We start from the raw sequence: 18,129 nt of genomic DNA, 5'->3' as shown, positions 1-18,129 counted from the left end.
GCGCATGTCAAGGACTCCTTGCTTATAACATGCGCCCCTTTTCCGGGCGCATGTATAGGTAGTCTTTCTCCACCGTGGCGACTTTTAAGTCCTGTGGACTTCAACTCCCAGAATTCCCCAGCCAGCTATGCTGGCTGGGGGATTCTGGGAGTTGAAGTCCATAGGACTTAAAGTCACCAAGGTGGAGAAACACTGGTATAGGTGGTTCTCGAAACAGTTCATTAAGTGACCGTTCAAAGTTATGTTGGAAGAAATGTCCTTCTGGGTTCGGCTCCAAGTGGGGAAAAAGACACTGGAGACATGGAGGCTGCTTGGAAAGATGGTTTTAATGGTGGTCAGGGCCACATGGCTTGAGTCCTGAACAGAAAAGATGATCACATGCTTCAATGTTGGTGGAGAAGAAGGGAAGGGAAGGGAAGGGAAGGGAAGAGCGTGAAGAAGGGTTTGCAGGGCTTTTTATAATCTGTTCTGCCCCACCTATCTGTTTCCTGTTCCTGTGTAAGAAATGTATTCTGATTGGTTGCCAGACTCCCATGGGCCCGGGCAAGGGCAACCCTCTAGGCTGAGTTTTGAATCCAGGTTTGGTTGAGTTCTCAGATGCCATGTGGTCAGTTGAGTAAAAGGCAATATTATCCTGCCTTAATCCCATCACTCTGGAGTTGAAGAGAAGAACTCTTTATTATGTAAAGTGGACTAGCTTGGCCTTCTTAATGGCCCATTGACAAAGTGGGGATGGGCAGGAAGCTGCAGGAATTTACTTTGTGTTTAAAATGTGTTTCTCCCTTTTTCACATCCAGGAGAATATAATATTCTGCCTTTTCAATATTTCCTAGGATATTTCATTTTTCTGGGAGAGGGCTGGGTGATAACTTCCAACAGTTACAACGGCACTGAAAAAAGTGACTGATAGCCGTTTTTCAGAGTTATGACCTTTGAAGCCATCCCCATGGCCATGTGATCAAAATTCAGATACTTGGCAACCGGTTCATACCAGAGGTGGGTTGCTGTCGGTTGGGCAGAATCAGGCGAACTGGTAGTAGCGCCAGCGGGAGGCTCCACCCATCCGGACACTTCTGCCCATGTGTGCTCCCGCCCACACGGGAGTGCTCTCGAACCAGTAGTAAAAAAATTAGCAACCCACCTCTGGTTCATACTTATGACCGTTGCTGGGTCATGTGATCCCCTTTGGCAACCTTCTGAACAAGCCAAGACAATGGGGAAGCCAGATTCACTGAACAACTGGGATACTCGCTTACCAACTGCAGTGATTCATTTAACACCTGTGGCAAGGAATGTTGTAAACTGAGACAAAACTCACTTAACAAATGTCTTGCTTAACAACAAATGTTGGGTTCAATTGTGGTCGTAACTAGAGGACTACCTATACACCAAATCCCCGATCAGCAGTTGTCCTTCCTGGAATCTCTAGCCTTTGCACCAGAATGGAAGTTGTGCGTCCAGGAAACGTCCTTACTGATCCTCACCGTGCTATCCTCACAAAAAGGGGCGTTATACCGATGCATGCAGCGCTTCTTGGAATGGGAAAGTCCATTCCATATGCTAGATCATGCCTGGCCGCGTCTTCATGTAGGAACCCCTAGACCAGTGGTGGGTTCCTACTGGTTCGGACCAGTTCAGCCGAACTGGTAGTGGTTAGGCGGCCTGGGTCGCTGGAACCAGCAGTGACCCAGGTCTGCCATGCCGCGGAACCAGTTCTCCAGGTGGCGCCATAGGCGCTGCCATCTTATCTTTCGATTCTGCGTATCAAGCGCACAAAGTGCGCACGCGCACAGCGCGTCCACAAGCAAACCAGCAGTAGCGACTGCCAGAACCCACCCCTGCCCTAGACCATGCAAAAGGAGTACTAATGCCAGAACGTCCTTGGTCTGGGTGTACATGTGTTGGCCAGGTGCCAAACCTGGCTTCGTTTACCTGATACAATGGGCCAATTAATCAAGCAGAGTGGAGGAAAGTGGAATCCAAATACCGGTAGTCCTCGATTTACAACATTTCTTTTAGTGACCAGTTTCAACAGCAGTGAAATATATATTTTTTCAGTTACAAACTTTGCAGCCTCTCCATGATCATGTGATCAAAATTCAGATGCTTGGCAACTGGTTCATATTTATGACCTTTGCTGTGTTCCAATGTCATGTGATCGCCTCTTACAACCTTCTCACAAGCAATGAGAAGCCAGGTTCACTGAATAACTGGGTTACTAACGTATCAACTGCAGTGATTCGCTTAACAATTCTGGCAAGGAAAGCTATAACCTTAGGCAAAACTCACTTGACAAATGCCTCTTAGCAACAGAAATTTTGGGATCAGTTATCATGTTGAGGACTATATTTCTGCACAGAAACAAAAGGTGTTTTGCAAAAGGCAAAAGCAAAGCCATAGATCACATTTGCATCAAGCTTTTTTACAAAGTTTGCACAAGGAAGCATATAATTTAATGTGTTGGTTAGTTGTCACTTCCTAGTTCTGATTACTGTCTGCATTCCAAGAAGCTGGCCACTACTTTTAGATCTCCAGTTATTCCAGTTTAGTTGATGTACTGAATGTGTTTCAACAACAGTTCCATGTTTTATACATTTCAACCAGTGACATGCGGTGAGGTTTATGGCTGGTGAGGCACTGACACAGTGGTGGGTTTCACATTTTTTTAGACTTGTGGACTTCAACTCCCAGAATTCCACAGCCAGGCATGCTCAGTTCCGATTTAAAGCGACAGCATTTGTTTTTCTCCTTTGCGAAAGAAGTTTCCTTTCTTTTTCTTCTCCCTTCCTTCTTCCTCCCTCTCTCCCTCCCTCCCCCCTTTCTCAAACACACACACACGTTGGATTGGACTATCTCTCCTACCCCCTTCCCTCTCTCTCACTCACTCTCTCTCAAACAAATACACACACACACACACTAAGTTGGATTGGAGGGAAGAGCACCAGCGAGGAGACCACAGGAGGAGGCAGAAAGCCCTTCAATACTGGAGCACACACACTTTCCCCCAGCCTCGGAAGGATCCAGCCCAGCTTCACTGATTACAGGTTTGAAAAGGCAACGTGGCTCTGCCTACAATCAAACTACACTTGGGGAGGGAGAGCACAAGCAAGCCAAGGTCCTTCCCTCCAGCCTTTGCCCAAAGCCCCGCACCAGGAGGATGAAGTTTGAATTCCTCCCCCTCCCTCCAACCCACACGTACCTTTTCCAGCTGTTTCAGAAAGGATTTCAACTCTGCTCTTGCCTCGGGTCTTCTGAACAAGCCCCGCCCAAACAAGCGCCCTGTACTATGAGGCAGGAAAACTGCGTGCCTCCCCTACGTCAGGAATTTTTAGGCTTTTAACCCTTGCTTAACTCTGCTCGAGTGATCATAAAAGGCCTAAAATCAGACTAGAGGAGGCATGCAGTTCTCCTGCCTCATAGTAGAGGGTGCTTTTTTAGAGGCTTTTTTAAACAGTTAAACAGAGTCATCCACGGTGAGGCAGCAACTAGCTCAACTTTTTCCTTTTACATTTTTTTTTCTTTTCATGACAGTGGTGAGGCTGTGCCTCCCCTGCCTCATCTGACTGCACGTTACTGATTTCAACATAGCCAATAACTACTGTAGGGTGTACATTGCCATTGTATAAAAACGAAAGAGCATAACTACAAATTGATCCATTGCTTTCATATGTTTAAGACATAAACATTTTTACACAAGGGAACAAAGAAGAGAAGTTAGAATATGGGAAATTGTCCACGTAGGAAAAAAATGGAGCTATGATGAGTCTGGCTTTCTGCAAATTAGTAGTTATGAGGATGCAGGGATAGAAAGACTCATCTCGCACGTACAATAAAATGGAGAGAGGACAGTTGTGAAGCTGTGCAAAGACAGGATGAAGGAGTACAGCAAATAATTAGTATGATTTTCATTTTTTTTTAAAAAATTACACAATCTCCATCCACAGTAAAACAAACAAACAATTAATATTTCTGGGTATTTTATTAGTTTTTAATTTTTCACTTCCAGGCAGTAGTGCACACAATAGGCTAGTACATCTGTGCTAGACTGCCCTCCTTTGCTCTGATTTAACAGCCTCTGATCGCTACTTCCAGGTTCTCAACAGAAGCTACACAGAAGGGCAATGGGAACCTATTATCTATAAAGATCTTTGCTGCAAATCTTGCTCCAATGGCAGGGACCATTCCAAGCCAGTGAGAGACAAATGTTTATTGTCCAGGTGGGGAAGTGCAGGGTTAAAAAACAAGGAAGACCCATCACTACATTCCTTTTCTCCAAGACCCTACTGTCAGACTTCTACCTTAGAACTGTAATAATGTAAAAAAATAATTAAAAAAGGACTGTTCACAGCAAGGCTATAATACTGACGCAGAGATTACGGTCAAGGAAAACTAGATTCTACAGGAGTGATTGGGGAGGGAGGGCTAAGACCAGACAGTTTTAATGAAAAAAGGGCTTAAGAAAAATAATTTAAAAAGATCCGGGTTTAGTTGGCACTGAATCATGAAGGCCTCATCAGCAATCAAGAAAGCACCTGCAAAAAAAAAAAATGAATATTGAGGTAAGAAATACAGTTTAGATTTTGGATTTATGTTTTGCATAAACCATAGTTTTAACTAGTTTGTTAAATAACCAATAATTTGCTGCACACATATGAACCAAAAACAAACAAACAGACAAGGCACACTAAGGGTTGCCATAATGTGTGAGCTCATTCTATCTTAGCTGAGCCAAGAATTACAGCTGATGTTCCCCATATCTTCTTTTGTTAATTCCATTTTCAGTGCCATAAGAAGTTGGCATAATCAGTTCTTGGGGCTCAGATTTATGACAATAGCTGATCAGATCAGGGATAATAAACACTATCCCTAAAATAGATATTACATACTGTATATGTTCCTGCAGCACAAGGAATTGTAGAATAAATATACACATATGGCCCCTTCTCCCCATTTCAAGGAGGCATCCAGACCTGCCCTAGAGCCTAGACTTTCTTTGCCTAGACTCAATAATTCCTTAAGAACTTGGATGGACACATTCAATCTTTCCCAATCAAAAGCCCAGAGTAATACCAAGCCAATTAACTCACCAGCTCAACGATCAGTAGTTGTGCGCAAGTCTGTGGTCAGTGGATCATGCTGGATTGTCTGATGCAACATGAGGGCAAGCAACCCAGCCCGGTTAGTCATAGCCATCCGAACATTTCGTTCCTGCTCAAACAGTTCATCCAGCTTGTACCACTGCCAGTGAATAAAGACATCCTAGATTACCATCAACATTCTTGGGTCAACCTCAGGGAAACTATTTCTTTAACAGATCTTATAGAGAGAGAAGGCTCCCTGTTCACTCCTCGACATCCCCAGGTTGATCTGGAGCTGAAAAGCTGAAGAGTTGATGCCAGCCCATGTGAAATATTCTGTATTAGAGAGGCTAAGCGGTCCGATTTATAACATTATTGTTAAATAAATGTTTAACAAAAGGTTAAGTCTCTGCGTTCCTACAAGATCCTGAACGTACCACACGCACTCGCTCCAAGTCCACCTCAGCCCGGCGCAACTTCTCCCAGCAGTAATGTCGATTGCATTTCCGTTTGGGCACCCGGCAGAAATCTCCAGTGAGCTCAAACACATCTTTTACCATGGGGCAACCACACACCTCATCTACCGAAACCTACGAGAAAAACTCAAAGAGTCAAGATTCAGCAGGAGAAAACGAGAGCTATGTCTACCCTGACCAAATACCGCCCCATCTTATGACACCCCAAAGGCAGCTAAGGATAAGGTGCAATTCTAACAGTATTGGTGATACAGATTTGATCATTTACATAACTTATTCTGGACAGTACAGTCTTCCTAATCTGGGGAAATATTACTCCACCATGCCCCCAGTTAAAGGTACAACAGATACTGCCAGAATCTGTATCAAACTTAGTTGTACAGGTACAAAACTGTATCTTTATGTATGTGTGTATCTGTATACATATGTATACATATATACGCGCGGACACAATATAAATGGAATGAGCTGCCCCCAGAGCTTCGCATAATCCCCGACCTCCGATCCTTCCGACACGCCCTAAAAAGTTGGCTTTTCCTGGCCTGAACAAAATAAAATAAATGACTGATTTAATTGTTAATTTTAATCTAATTTTTAAAATGTTATTGTTCATATTAATTGGGGTTTTTTTTGATACTCTATCTAATTTCTTTTTTAACTTTTGTAATATGTGTTTTTTTAATGTTGTACGTCGCCCTGAGTTAGGGTTAGGGTTAGGGTTAGGGTTAGGGTTAGGGTTTGGGAGAAGGGTGGCATATAAATCCAATTAAAAAAAATACTTAAATTCTAAGATTTAAAAACTTATTTTTTATTCTGAAATGAAATCCAGATCAGTACTTTATATAGCAGTCTACACTTTCCTTGCACTGTTAGCAGAAACACGGAGTCCCCTTTACGTACTTTTCTACTGAATTCTGACCAATGGCTAACTTCCACAAAGATCTACCTTGGCCCCTAAAAGGGAATGCAACTCTGTGCTTACTTTTGGGTCACGGGAATGCTCTGGGCACAGGACTTGCAAGCGTTTACAGTATGTCTTGCTTTGTGGGTTGTAGACGTCACAGAAAAGACGAGTAGCTCTGAGGAGAAAAAACAACCACCAAGCATAATTTTACATACCTCAAACATGTCTCCCACACTATTTTTTTTTCCAAAGCTAAAAAGCCTGCAAAAATTTAGTACCAACCATTTGTACTCTTCCTATCCAGATATAGCGGCAATTTTCAACTTACAACTGGTCATTTAATGATCATCTCAAAAACAGTTATTTACGGGAGATCACTTCCGGGTCCTGCTGGCAACAGACGTGCTGTCCGCCGCTCGTCTCCTCGGTTGGCTCCGTAAGGAGCACAGGGGGCCTTGGAGGGGTCTCCTGCCGAAGGGCGGCTCGCTGAAACCCCCCGGAATCGGCGGCAGCCGGTGGGGGTGTTTTCAGCCTCGCCTAAGAGCTGGGGAGCAGAGGGGGGGTTTGGGACAGCTTCGGGCTGTCCGCCCTTTTGCCGAATGGGCTCCGGGAGGAAGGAGTTTATCTAAGGAAGAGCGGCTGAATGCTGGTGGTGGGGGAGCCAACGTGATCTCCTTAATCGTCATTAAAGGATAACTAGCAGACTACTGTAAGTTCGTGTTCAACTTATTTGAAACTGAAGATTAGAGGGGGGTGTTTCTTCTCTTTACCCCCCCCCTCGGATTAAGCGGCATTTGAACTATCTCTCTCTATATTGGAATGGAGAGAGAACAAAGGCTGACTCGTCACTTGAACTAACTATGTGAGAAAGATCGCTATCATAATTGCAAGATGATTGCTGAGCTGTCTTTTTAAAAAAACTTTATGGAGATCTCCGTTCTTCTCCCTGTGAAAGGAGGAGCCAAGATGGCTCCCTTCCGTCTTTGTTTTTGCACTTACAAATGAAGTCTGCCTTTTGAAACTACCTTCGGGGAAAAAAAACCTCTGGTATTGTTTTATTACCCTCTCTGAGGGAGACCGGGACCTCTCCTATTACGTGGCCTTCCTGGACTTTGATTATTTGACTTTCCCCTTTCTGGTGTGCCTCTGTGTCTTGGAACGGTGAAGGAGAATTAACTCTTCGCTTTCGGGTTTGCCTGCCTCCTTGGATCGGCACAGCTGCGCAATCCGCTGATGCCATTTTCTTTGTAAAAGACTTATATACATCTGTGAACTTAAGACAAATGGGGCCTAAGAAACTACCAATGGGCAAGTCATTTTCGGCTCCTGCGTCTGCCACCTCCAGTCCAAGCATGCAGCAAACGAAAATTACTTCAATTACAACGAGGGTCTGGAGAGACCCCAAAAGAGCTATCTGTTACCCAAATGTTTCAAGAAATTATGAGGGGTCAAAATGAGCTGAAAAAAGAGGTGACAGATCTTAAAGATGAACTCAGAGGTGTTCAACATCATATCTCAGAAAACAAACAGAGAATTATGGTGTTGGAGGAGGGGACGGCTGGGCTGGGGGAGGAGGTTAAGGCAGTCCGGAAGGGAAATGTAGAATTGGAAAACTTCATGGCAAAAATAGAATTTGAAAGAATGTCCTTTTTTCTCAGATTCCAGAACCTACCAGAGACAGAAAATGAAGACCTTAAGGATATTATGAGTACAATTTTAGCAGAATACATTAAGAGAGACAAAGAACAGTTGTGGTGGGATATGGATCTGGTTTACAGGATTAATTCAGCATATGCTAGAAGTCATAATGTTCCAAGGGAGGTACGTTAAATTTCTCAGGAGGACCACAAGGGAGGAGGTGCTTGGGGCCCAAAGGGAGGGACCACTAAAATATAAAGATGAAGAAATCACTATTCTTAAGCAAATTCCGAAAAAGATAAGAGAAAGAAGGAGGAAGTATTCCTCCTTATCAAAGAAATTATACAATAAAGAGTTTGGTTCAGATGGCTATTGCCAGAGGGAATGTTGATCTTTTGGGAGGGAAATAAAATTAAAATTAATACAGTGCAGGAGGCTGAAGCCTTCATTAAAAAACATTTCTCTCTCCTAGAGGACGAACACAGGGAAGGTAGTGAAAAGGGTAGCAAGGTACAAGATATGAAGGAGGGGGGGCTGTGGCTCCACCTGGGGACAGGGAGGAAGGAGCAATATCGAAAAGGCTCAGGTCACAAAAATAAAAGTATTTGAAATATTTGTAATTGTTGATATACTAGAAAGTGACAAAGGAAAAATGATTGAACACATGGTTGATACAATGTAGAATAAGATTCTGTTTTTTGCTTATCTTTTATACATTGTTTTTAATATTGTAAAAATTGTGAGATTTGGAGGGATTTCTACCACTATCGTGGGAGCTGCCAAAATTTTCTATGTACCCCTTTACCTTTTCCCATAAATGTTTAAAAACCAATAAAATTCTTTTAAAAAAAAGTTATTTACAACCCATCCTCAAAATTATAATTGCTGCACTGCCCCGAGGTCATGTGATCACATTTGGGGTGCTTGGCAACCAGCTTGCATTTACAAGTCACACAACTGAATTTTCCAAAGCTTTCCAGCAAAAAAAAAAAAAATGTCCATTAGAGAAACTGCATTTGGACTTCCAACCATATGATTCCCTTAAATGACCACAGTCAGTTGCTTAATGACCATCGTAAAAATAGTTGTAAAATCAAGTCCCGTCACACAGTGATTCAACTTACAACCACAACATACAACCAAAATCCCAAGGCTGCATCGTGGTCCTAAGTCAAGGACTGCCTATATTGGCAGCCTGCTTCCTTGCCTTATTGACCCATCATGCTTTTTAAATTGAGGGTGAACTCTGCATACTGGAATTCATTTTGTTTATACGTGTGGGGTGGAGACACTTCCTGCTTCTTTTATAGCGTTTGCTAACTTGATTACTGATTTATTTAGTTCACAGGTTTTGTAACTCATCCCCATCTACCGTCACTGAGCAGAGTATGACAGAGTAAAACTACAGATTAAGAACAAAAGGGGGGGAAAAGACATTAAATGCCTGCCACTTGGTCTATCTCTCCCTCACATCATAATATTTTTACTACACAGTCAGATTAACCTTGGCCAGGCAAAGCTTCAGGTAAACTGATATTATGCCCTCTGGGATTTCATAGATCTGCGCTGTGAATTGGTCCCAGACACCTTCTTCTTGTAATTATTGCAACAACTTTAGTAGTGGAGTTCATCTAAACGCGATAGGATTATCTCATCAACAGTCTAATCGTAATATTTTGAATGAGGTTCTGGATCACATTCAAAGACAGTCCCAAGAAGAGGGCGTTACAATAATCCAACTGAGCAAAGATCAAAGTGTGCATTATTGTGGTTGAAGTATCCTAGCCTAGGAGGATCACAACTGGCATACCAGCCAAGGTAGGGCAAGCAACACAAGTACACATTCACACAGCTTGTATCTGCAGTTTAAGCTGTAGCCACAAATCCAGGAGACCCTCCAGATGACAAACAACTGCCTTCAAGAGATTGTCACCTCATTCAAAAGAAAGTAGCAGGGCTGGAGTTCGCAAATGCTGAGCAAAAAGCAACTAGGGTTTGCAATAATTCAGTCTAAGCTTATTTTACCTTATCCAGATCCTGACAACCTCCAGGCATGCTTTCAACAGAATCCCTAATCTGACTTGGGGTAACAATGTACAACTGGATGTCATCTGCACACGGATGGCACCTCACCCCAAACTGTCAGATGACTTCTCCTATGGCATCATACAAGCTTTAATTAATCACAGCAGATAGCACTGAACCTCGAGGTACTCTGGATTGCAGCGCTGGCCATCCGCTTGATTACAGACTTAAATCACCCACACAAGCAAGAGCAGAATCTCCGGAGCTCAGAGCCTGTGATTCCCCCAGTGTTTGGAGGCAGTCCAGCAAGATTCTATGGTAGCCCAAAAGGTCTAACAGTACCAAGGTACAAACAAAAGTCCTTCATCAGGGGCAAAGAATGTGGCTTCCATCCATTCCTTCTGAATCCTCACTAGCAGCAATCTGAGACAGTCCATGTCTTCTAGCTGGGTCATCATCACCTTTTCAATAACCTTCCCTAAAATGGGAAGTTTGGAGAACGTTCACACCAAGTGAACATGAGCCTAGGAATTTTAAAAAGATTTTTTTTAAAAGCTTGCTGTTCCCCTCAAAGTGGTTATGTAACAGAGAAGACCCTTATAAACGATTTCACACACAAATATCTACACAGTCCCCATCATAATTCCAGAAGAAATAACAAAAATAATTATTATTTTTTTAAAAAGAATGGCAATGCAATGAGGGTATGCTTCATGGGGAAGGAGAGGAAATATAATTGGATGAATATAAGGAAAGGGGAAAATGACAATCCTCATTATACAAATACTCGTTAGAAGGGGGGAAATGTCTATATGTCTATTTCTAACGTCTACTTCTATAAGAGAAATATAGTTGTTTATCTGAAAGAAAGAGGATCCCTGAAGATGATCCTAAAAGAGAGGAATTTGTATTATTATTTTTTCACCTGTCTATTCTTCCTAGGGAGGGGATGTCTTAACTTTAGGACTATCAGGAAATTCGGGTAGAGAGAAAAAATATACTTTTATCTCAAATGAATAGAAAGAGTCTGGGTGGCCAGGGTTTGGTAGCAATGAACTCAAGATTTCTTACCCTTCAATACGTGTCGGATACATAGACCCAAAAGATGTCTGGCTCTCATACTGCAGAGGGAAGAAACAGTAAAGCACAGTTGTAAAGTCTGGATAGAAGAAAAATATCACTTGTCATCATTAAGCGAGGAAACATCAATCAATACTATTGAGTGTCAGTACCTAACATGAAAGCTCAGAGAACTGCTTATCTCATGCAAAGTTTTGCAAGACTTTGTTAATTTCAAAAGTAGAAGTACAGGTAAACCCAAGGGTGCTTTTTCAGGAGGCAACCAGACCTCCTTGTTGTTGTTGTTTTCTTTGAAGACATTTCACTTCTCATCCAAGAAGCTTCTTCAGCTCTGACAGGATAGCGCGGAATGGAAGCACAAGTAAAGCTGCCATTAAGTGAGGGTCACCTGTGTTCATATGAGGCACTGGCAACGCAATAGCAGGAGGGGCGGAGGGGAAAAGATTGGAGGTGAGCAGACCTGTGGAGTACAGCGCAATGAGCCATCAACGGCCATTCAGGGATGGGAAGGAAAGTATTGAGAAGGCTAACGAAGGAGCAAGAGCGAAAAGGAGTTATATAGGCTTCATGATCAGCAGCAGTTTCAGGGAGGAAGGAAGGAAGGTGATAGGAAGACTAAAGGACAAGTGGATTACAGTATACAGGTAGTCCTCGACTTACTACCACAACCGAGCCCCCAAATGTCTGTTGTTAAGTGAGACATTTAAGGGAATTTTGCCCTCTTCTGCAACTTTTCTTGCCACAATTGTTAAGTGAATCACTGCAGTTGTTAAGTTAGTAACATGGGTTGCTAAGTGAAACCGGCACCCTCCATTGACTCCGCTTATCAGAAGTTGCAAAAGGTGACTCACCTGACCCCAGGACACTACAACTCTCCCAAATATGAACCGGTTGCCAAGTGCCTGTGTTTTGATCACATGACCATGAGGATGTTGCAACGGTTGTAAGGGTGAAAACAGTCATGTGCCACTGTAACTTTGAACGGTCACTAAATGAACTGCTGTAAGTCGAGGACTAGCTGTACCATTCTAGGGATACAGCCCCTGCGATGGCAACAGAAGGATTGCCCACACACTAACCTTCACTCCTCATCAGCCACTACTTGGCTTTTTCCTCAATTTACCCCCAATCAATTTTTTATTGTGTCTTGTTTTTATTCTTTGTATGATGTTTTATATTATCGTTTACTGTCCAAAGTTCAGAGTTTTAAGATGAACATTGAAATAAATCACACTTGCCCTCAACAGCCTCATTTGTTTCACCACCTGAAAATGTTCCACGCATGGACAGTTTGCATATCCCTAAAGGTTAGGTAACCCTTTCTGACACGTTAATTCCTGAAGCCTTAATTATACAAACTTGGAGAGAAATAACAATAGTAATTTGTCTTCATTTAATGAATGTTGTTTGAATAAATGATAATTGGCTGGCTTCATAAATCACATGAAGCTACAACTAAATACCTGGACTTTCGCATTGTTGTACCTTGGCATCTTTCATTCTCAAATACTCTTATTTAACTGAGAATACTCTTTCTTTTTCCCAAGGATTTTTCCCATGCTTTTAAATGTTTTTCACCATCACACACCACTTACTATTAAGCTTGAATAAAGAATGATTAAAATGACTACACAGAAGTATTTCATGCCAACATAGCTAACATGAATGTTTCTGACGCTTGTTTTAAAAAAGGCATTAACAATATGATTTGTTGTTGCTGCCCAGCTTATTTGATATCCGTGGTCATGAATGCTGTGACTTTGTGAGTTAAAAGGCAACTGAAGCTGAGCATACGGCTATCTTTTGCAAATCATACTAAGCCACGGCTGCCATTTAAAAATCCAACAATGAACCATGATTTATTTACTGATTCCCTCCAATATTTCACACTAACCTGAAGCAAGGAAGACAACTTATGGCTTGGGTATAAGTAGTCCTCAGTTGATGATGGCAATTGGGTCCAGGATTACTATTGCTAAGTGATGTGGTCATAATGCAGTGTTAGGCAACCACATCGCTTAGTAACAGCAATCCCAGTTGTCATCATCACCACCCCAGGTCCTCAAAGGTTATTAAGCAGGAAGAGGAAGAGTGCCAGGTGTGCAGGAGGGTGTGTCATGGGGGAAGAACTGCAGGTAGGCATTGGGGGAGCACAGGTGGATGGGCCAGTGTGGTAGGAAGTGCTGGCAGACTAGCAAAGGCAACAGGTGAGCATTTACACCAGACAAACGAGGGCAGCAGGGAGAACAACGAGGGCCGCGGGCAGGCACAGGGAGCCCAGGTAGGCAGGAGTTTCTTACAGAATATGATGTCCCAGGGAATTTCATATTCCACGGTGGAGCTAATTGCAAGAAAATGTGGCAGGAGCAACTTGCTACCTTTCTTATCAGCTTCTCAACCCACTTTGCACAGAGATCATGGGGTTGTTGCAATTTTTCAGACCGGCTGTAAATCTCCCCCCCCCCCTCCCAAAAAAATTCAGCACTGGATTTCACTGAACGGGTGGTTGTAACTTGAGAACTACCTGTACAATCCTTCAAAAGGCAATTCAGCAGCACACTGAAGCAGCACTGGGAAAACCGACATACCTTGGCATAACATCTTTCCATGTGGCGAAGGGCAACTTTGGGGTTGATGGGATGGCCACAGGAAACACAGAATATCTGCAAATCTGTGTCATCGCTGTCTCCTTCACTGGTCTAAGAAACAAGCAGAGGCCAAAACAACACATTGAATTTTAAAGAAATTAGCACCTTACCCCCCTATGTGTACAGAACGTTTAATCCAACCAGGCAAGCAAAGAAGAACCAAGAATCTGGTAACAACCCAAGTGCAGAGAATTATGCTGTGGCACTCATGCATAAAGCGGTGAGAGGGTGGTTTGGTTTTAAGTACAGCTTGTTGAACAAATCAGACGTCATGGGATACACTCAGAAAACTAAGCCTTAAAGAGGATCAGTTGGTGTAGTGATGAATACGCTGGGCTAGAAATCAGAAGGCTGCAAGTTCTAGGCCTTCCTCAGGCATGAAAGCCAGCTGAGTGACGGAATGTCTCTTTCTCTCTCAGCTAAATTTACCTCACGGGATTGTTGTTGTTATGAGGAAAATAGGAGGCAGGAATGTTGGGTATCCCGTCTTGAATTATATCTTTTTTTAAAAATGGTGAGAAAAATATAGTATCACACAACACTAATTAAACAAATCATACTATCATGAAGCACTATATGCAGATCTAGCCATTTTGCCAACCAAGCTTGCAGAGCCAGGTTATTAAGTCTTGGGGGAGGGGAGGGTGTTTGTGTGTGTACATGCGCCTTCAAGTCAGTGCTAGCCCCTGAACAGGGAGTCCTTGGATTATGATCCTAATTGGAACAGGAGTTTCCACTGGTAATGGACATATATCACATGACTTAACGACAGCAGTCCCAGCAATCCAGATTGCTGAGTTAGGCCAAGCCAAGACTGTATAGTCATTAGGTGAGGACCTCACATTTCTCCTGCCCTATGCAACTGCCTCGGCTACAACTATCTCCCCCCTCCCCCAACCTCTGCTGGGCGGAAATGGAGTACCCTACATTTTGGGTACCCTGAATTCCATCTGCCCCTGCTCTGAGCCCCACTCTCCCATGCTGACCTTCACTGGCTTCCTCCCCCTGCTCGTCCAGGATCCAGGTACCGGGCATGGGCATAGTCCCAGAAAGCACTCAGTGAGTGTGGCAGGTGGTGAAGCCCCATCTGCCGAACAGGCTCAGTCAGGAAGGAGGCAGGCAGCATTGCAGGTGGAGAAGCCCCATCTTCTGCCACTACAGCAAGGGGCAATAGCCCACAGACTGTGGAGAGCGCAGCAAGATGGGGTAGCAAGAGTTAATGTACTGCCTTGCCAGGCAAGGCAGCGGTGGCTGCCTATGTGGCAGCTGTGCAGGAGGTGCTGTTGAGGCTGGTGGCAGAACTGGAGGAAGCAGAAGGATGTGGGAAAATGGAATGCATACTCTGCAGCTCACGTTGGAAGCGCTCCTGAAGATCTGGACTGTGGTCTCCAAAGAGGGGTGGGAGGCAAGCCCAGCACCAACAGACCCTCTCTGCCAGACTCCCTCTTGGAAAGCCTCACAAAGGCCCAGACGTTTCCAACAAGCTGAAGCCTGCGGAGCAGTTCACCAGGAGCTCTTCCAACGGAAGGTGTAAAATGTAGGCAGCGCTTCTGGGAAGCCCTTGTCCATTTCTTCCAGTTCTGCCGCCACCCGGAATGACACCCCCATAGCCATCTTCACTTGGGGAGCCGCGGTTGCCTTCCCAAGCAACAAAGTGCAACCCCGCCTTGCCCTCCTCTCCCACTGCAGTCTCCAATTTCTGCAGTGTCACATCTCACACTTATTCTTCTGCACTGCTGCCCTTGCCTGCCGGACACAGTAAGCAGGCAAGGCTCCACTGCCTTTTGCCATGCACATACTGGGTCTGCACCAGGTCATGGATCCCAGGCCAGCTGCGTGAAGAAGTACTTGCCAAACGTCAGCTGGGGGCAGCAGCAGTGGGGGTGGGTGAAGTGAAGGGCAGCCAAATGGGTAGAGACGGTGGGAAGATAGGGAGGAAGAAGGGAGTTCGATACGTCCTGCGGTCGTGAATTTTGATCATGTGACTGCAGGGACATTGCAATGGCTGGAATTTCAAGAACCAGTAGTAAGTACCATTCATTTAATACTGCCATATCTTTGAATGGTTGCTGAACAAATGGCCATAACCTGAGGTTTACCTGTAATTTTCTTGACAAGATTTTCAGAAGTGATTTGCCTTTGCCTTCTTAGGGCTGAGAGAGCCACTAGACAGAGTCATCCAATTGGCATTGTGGCTGAGGAGGGACTAGAACTCACCGTCACCTAGTTTCTAATCCAGTACCTTAACCAAGACACCAGATTGACTCTCTAGGGTAGGCATGTCCAAAGTGCGGCCCGGGGGCCAAATGTGGCCCTTTTTCAAATTTCAAGCGGCCCGCAGCCTCTTCTCCCCACTGGAGTTATTTGTTTAGTCTTTCATAAAATACCGTATTTTTCGAAGTATAAAGATGCATCTTTTTCCCCTCAAAAAAGAGGCTAAAAATCTGGGTGCATCTTATATACTGAATATAGCATTTTTTTGCCTCCCAAAACTCTGCCCCCTTCACCAAAATGGCTGTGCATAGCCTTTAGGAGGTTTTCAGAGTGCTCCTGGGGGCTGTGGAGGGCATAAATGAGCAAAAAACAGGCCATTTTTTGCTCAACTTTGCCCCCCCCCCAGCCCCCAGGAGCACTCTAGAAGCCTCTTAAAGGCTATTCATGCCCTTTAAAAAAAAGGCCAATTTTCGTGAAAAATGGGCCATTTTTGGGATAGTGTAAAAACGTTTTTTTTAATTTGCCTCTTCAAAATCTTGGTGCGTCTTATACTCTGAAAAATACGGTAGTCAATTCGCATTTAATGTTAAGGGTTCAAAGAATGTCAGGCTGAATGATCGGCCCCACACATTTTCACCTCACCAAATCTGGCCCTCCTTGCAAAAAGTTTGGACACCCCTGCTCTAGGGCATTACATAGACTAGTAAATTGTACCATTTCACACTTCTCAATACACAATGGTAATTCTGCTCCAAATCAGCCTTGGGAAATTTGTCCGATTTCCTCAAATTAGGTATCTGCCACCACATCACTACTGACCTATTTTTCACCGGGTTCTGCCCACTGTTTTTTGTCCCTCCAGCCAGGAAACTGAAAAGTTCAGGGTACTTTAACTGCTGCAGCAATATCACACAGCACATAATGGGTTCAGGCTCAGGGAAAACTCCACTCAAAATTCACATCAGAAAGCGCCACACACAGAGCAGGAGGAGGTAGGCAATTCAATACACTCCATGTATTGGATTATACTTTGTTAATATAATTGGGGAAAGAACAATCATTTGCTTAGGAAATAAAGGGACAGAGGTTGGGCTAACTGTTTGAGAGCATTCTAAAATAATTCTTAGTATTCTAATCAAGAATTATTGCTATTTCCTCACACGTTAATGCACTGTTAACAAAAGAAATGGTCAGGAGTTCCACCATTACACTTTAACTTCAACCTAGAATTATACTTATCAGGTTTGGCAAGTCTCAACTAGCCAATGATGCTAATGTAAGCAAACTCGGGACAAATACAATGGACTGGCAGAATAAGTAGCAGCTAAAGCAACTGATTTCTCATTAATTAATTCATCAAGACAAGCGGATAGATACCCTATCTTTTAACAGTGTTTTCCTCTGTAGCTTAAATCAAGAGTTAACAAAGCTTTTTCATCAATGAAAAATATTTATCGATGAATAACTGCTTAGTTCTTCTGACATTATAGAGATGGCCTCAATGTAATTTGGGAACACACAAAAGCTACTGGTGTTTAGAAATATTTGCAAATCTATGTCTATTTATTTATATATTTATTTCCATTTCTGCAGCCGCCTATCTCAATCTCTGACTCTGGATGATTTACAATCTAAGCTGCATAGATGAAAAACAGGTGTATAGAGTTAAGATGCCCAAAAGCTCTAGCTGTATCTATCCAAGCTCCCCTATCTGTTCTAAGATAGTGTCCAACAATTCTGTCTCTTCCTCCTCCACATTTTCCAGATACCTCTTCATCTTCCTTGATAGCCTGCTGCTTAGCCCGGACAATAAGAGCTTCCAATTCATGGAATTTGCGTTCCATTTCTTGCAACTTAAGCCGCGCCTGCTGCTGCTCCCGCCTTATCCGCTCCAGCAGCTTCTTGCCATGCTCCTCCGCTACGCATGGACTTTGTTGCCACTGCTGTATGCGTTGTGGAAGGATCTCATAGATGCGGCTGAGAAAGGAAGGAAGGAAGGAAGGAAGGAAGGAAGGAAGGAAGGAAGGAAGGAAGGAAGGAAGGAGGGAGGGAACCAATCATAGGTC

The 18,129-nt window shown here is 43.6% G+C and overlaps 1 protein-coding gene across 2 annotated transcripts in view; it reads right to left on the bottom strand.

Annotated features, from left to right (window-relative positions):
• Nucleotides 1–3,960: 3,960 nt before the first annotated feature.
• Nucleotides 3,961–18,129, bottom strand: part of CXXC1 (CXXC finger protein 1) — a 29,839-nt gene continuing 15,670 nt past the window's right edge. For both annotated transcript variants that reach the window (XM_081951362.1, XM_081951363.1), the window contains 7 exons: nt 17,833–18,040; nt 13,790–13,900; nt 11,193–11,242; nt 6,537–6,633; nt 5,516–5,668; nt 5,088–5,238; nt 3,961–4,532 (listed from right to left, as the gene is read on the bottom strand). In XM_081951362.1, coding sequence (XP_081807488.1) covers nt 5,092–5,238; nt 5,516–5,668; nt 6,537–6,633; nt 11,193–11,242; nt 13,790–13,900; nt 17,833–18,040 — 766 coding nt within the window. In that variant the 3' untranslated portion in view covers nt 3,961–4,532; nt 5,088–5,091. The remainder of the gene's footprint in view (nt 4,533–5,087; nt 5,239–5,515; nt 5,669–6,536; nt 6,634–11,192; nt 11,243–13,789; nt 13,901–17,832; nt 18,041–18,129) is intronic.

Source organism: Natrix helvetica, assembly GCF_964273705.1.
Source record: "Natrix helvetica genome assembly, chromosome: 1".
Taxonomy (NCBI): domain Eukaryota; kingdom Metazoa; phylum Chordata; class Lepidosauria; order Squamata; family Natricidae; genus Natrix; species Natrix helvetica.
The sequence above is the reverse complement of the archived record's forward strand: the minus strand, read 5'-3'. Positions and strand labels throughout refer to the sequence as shown.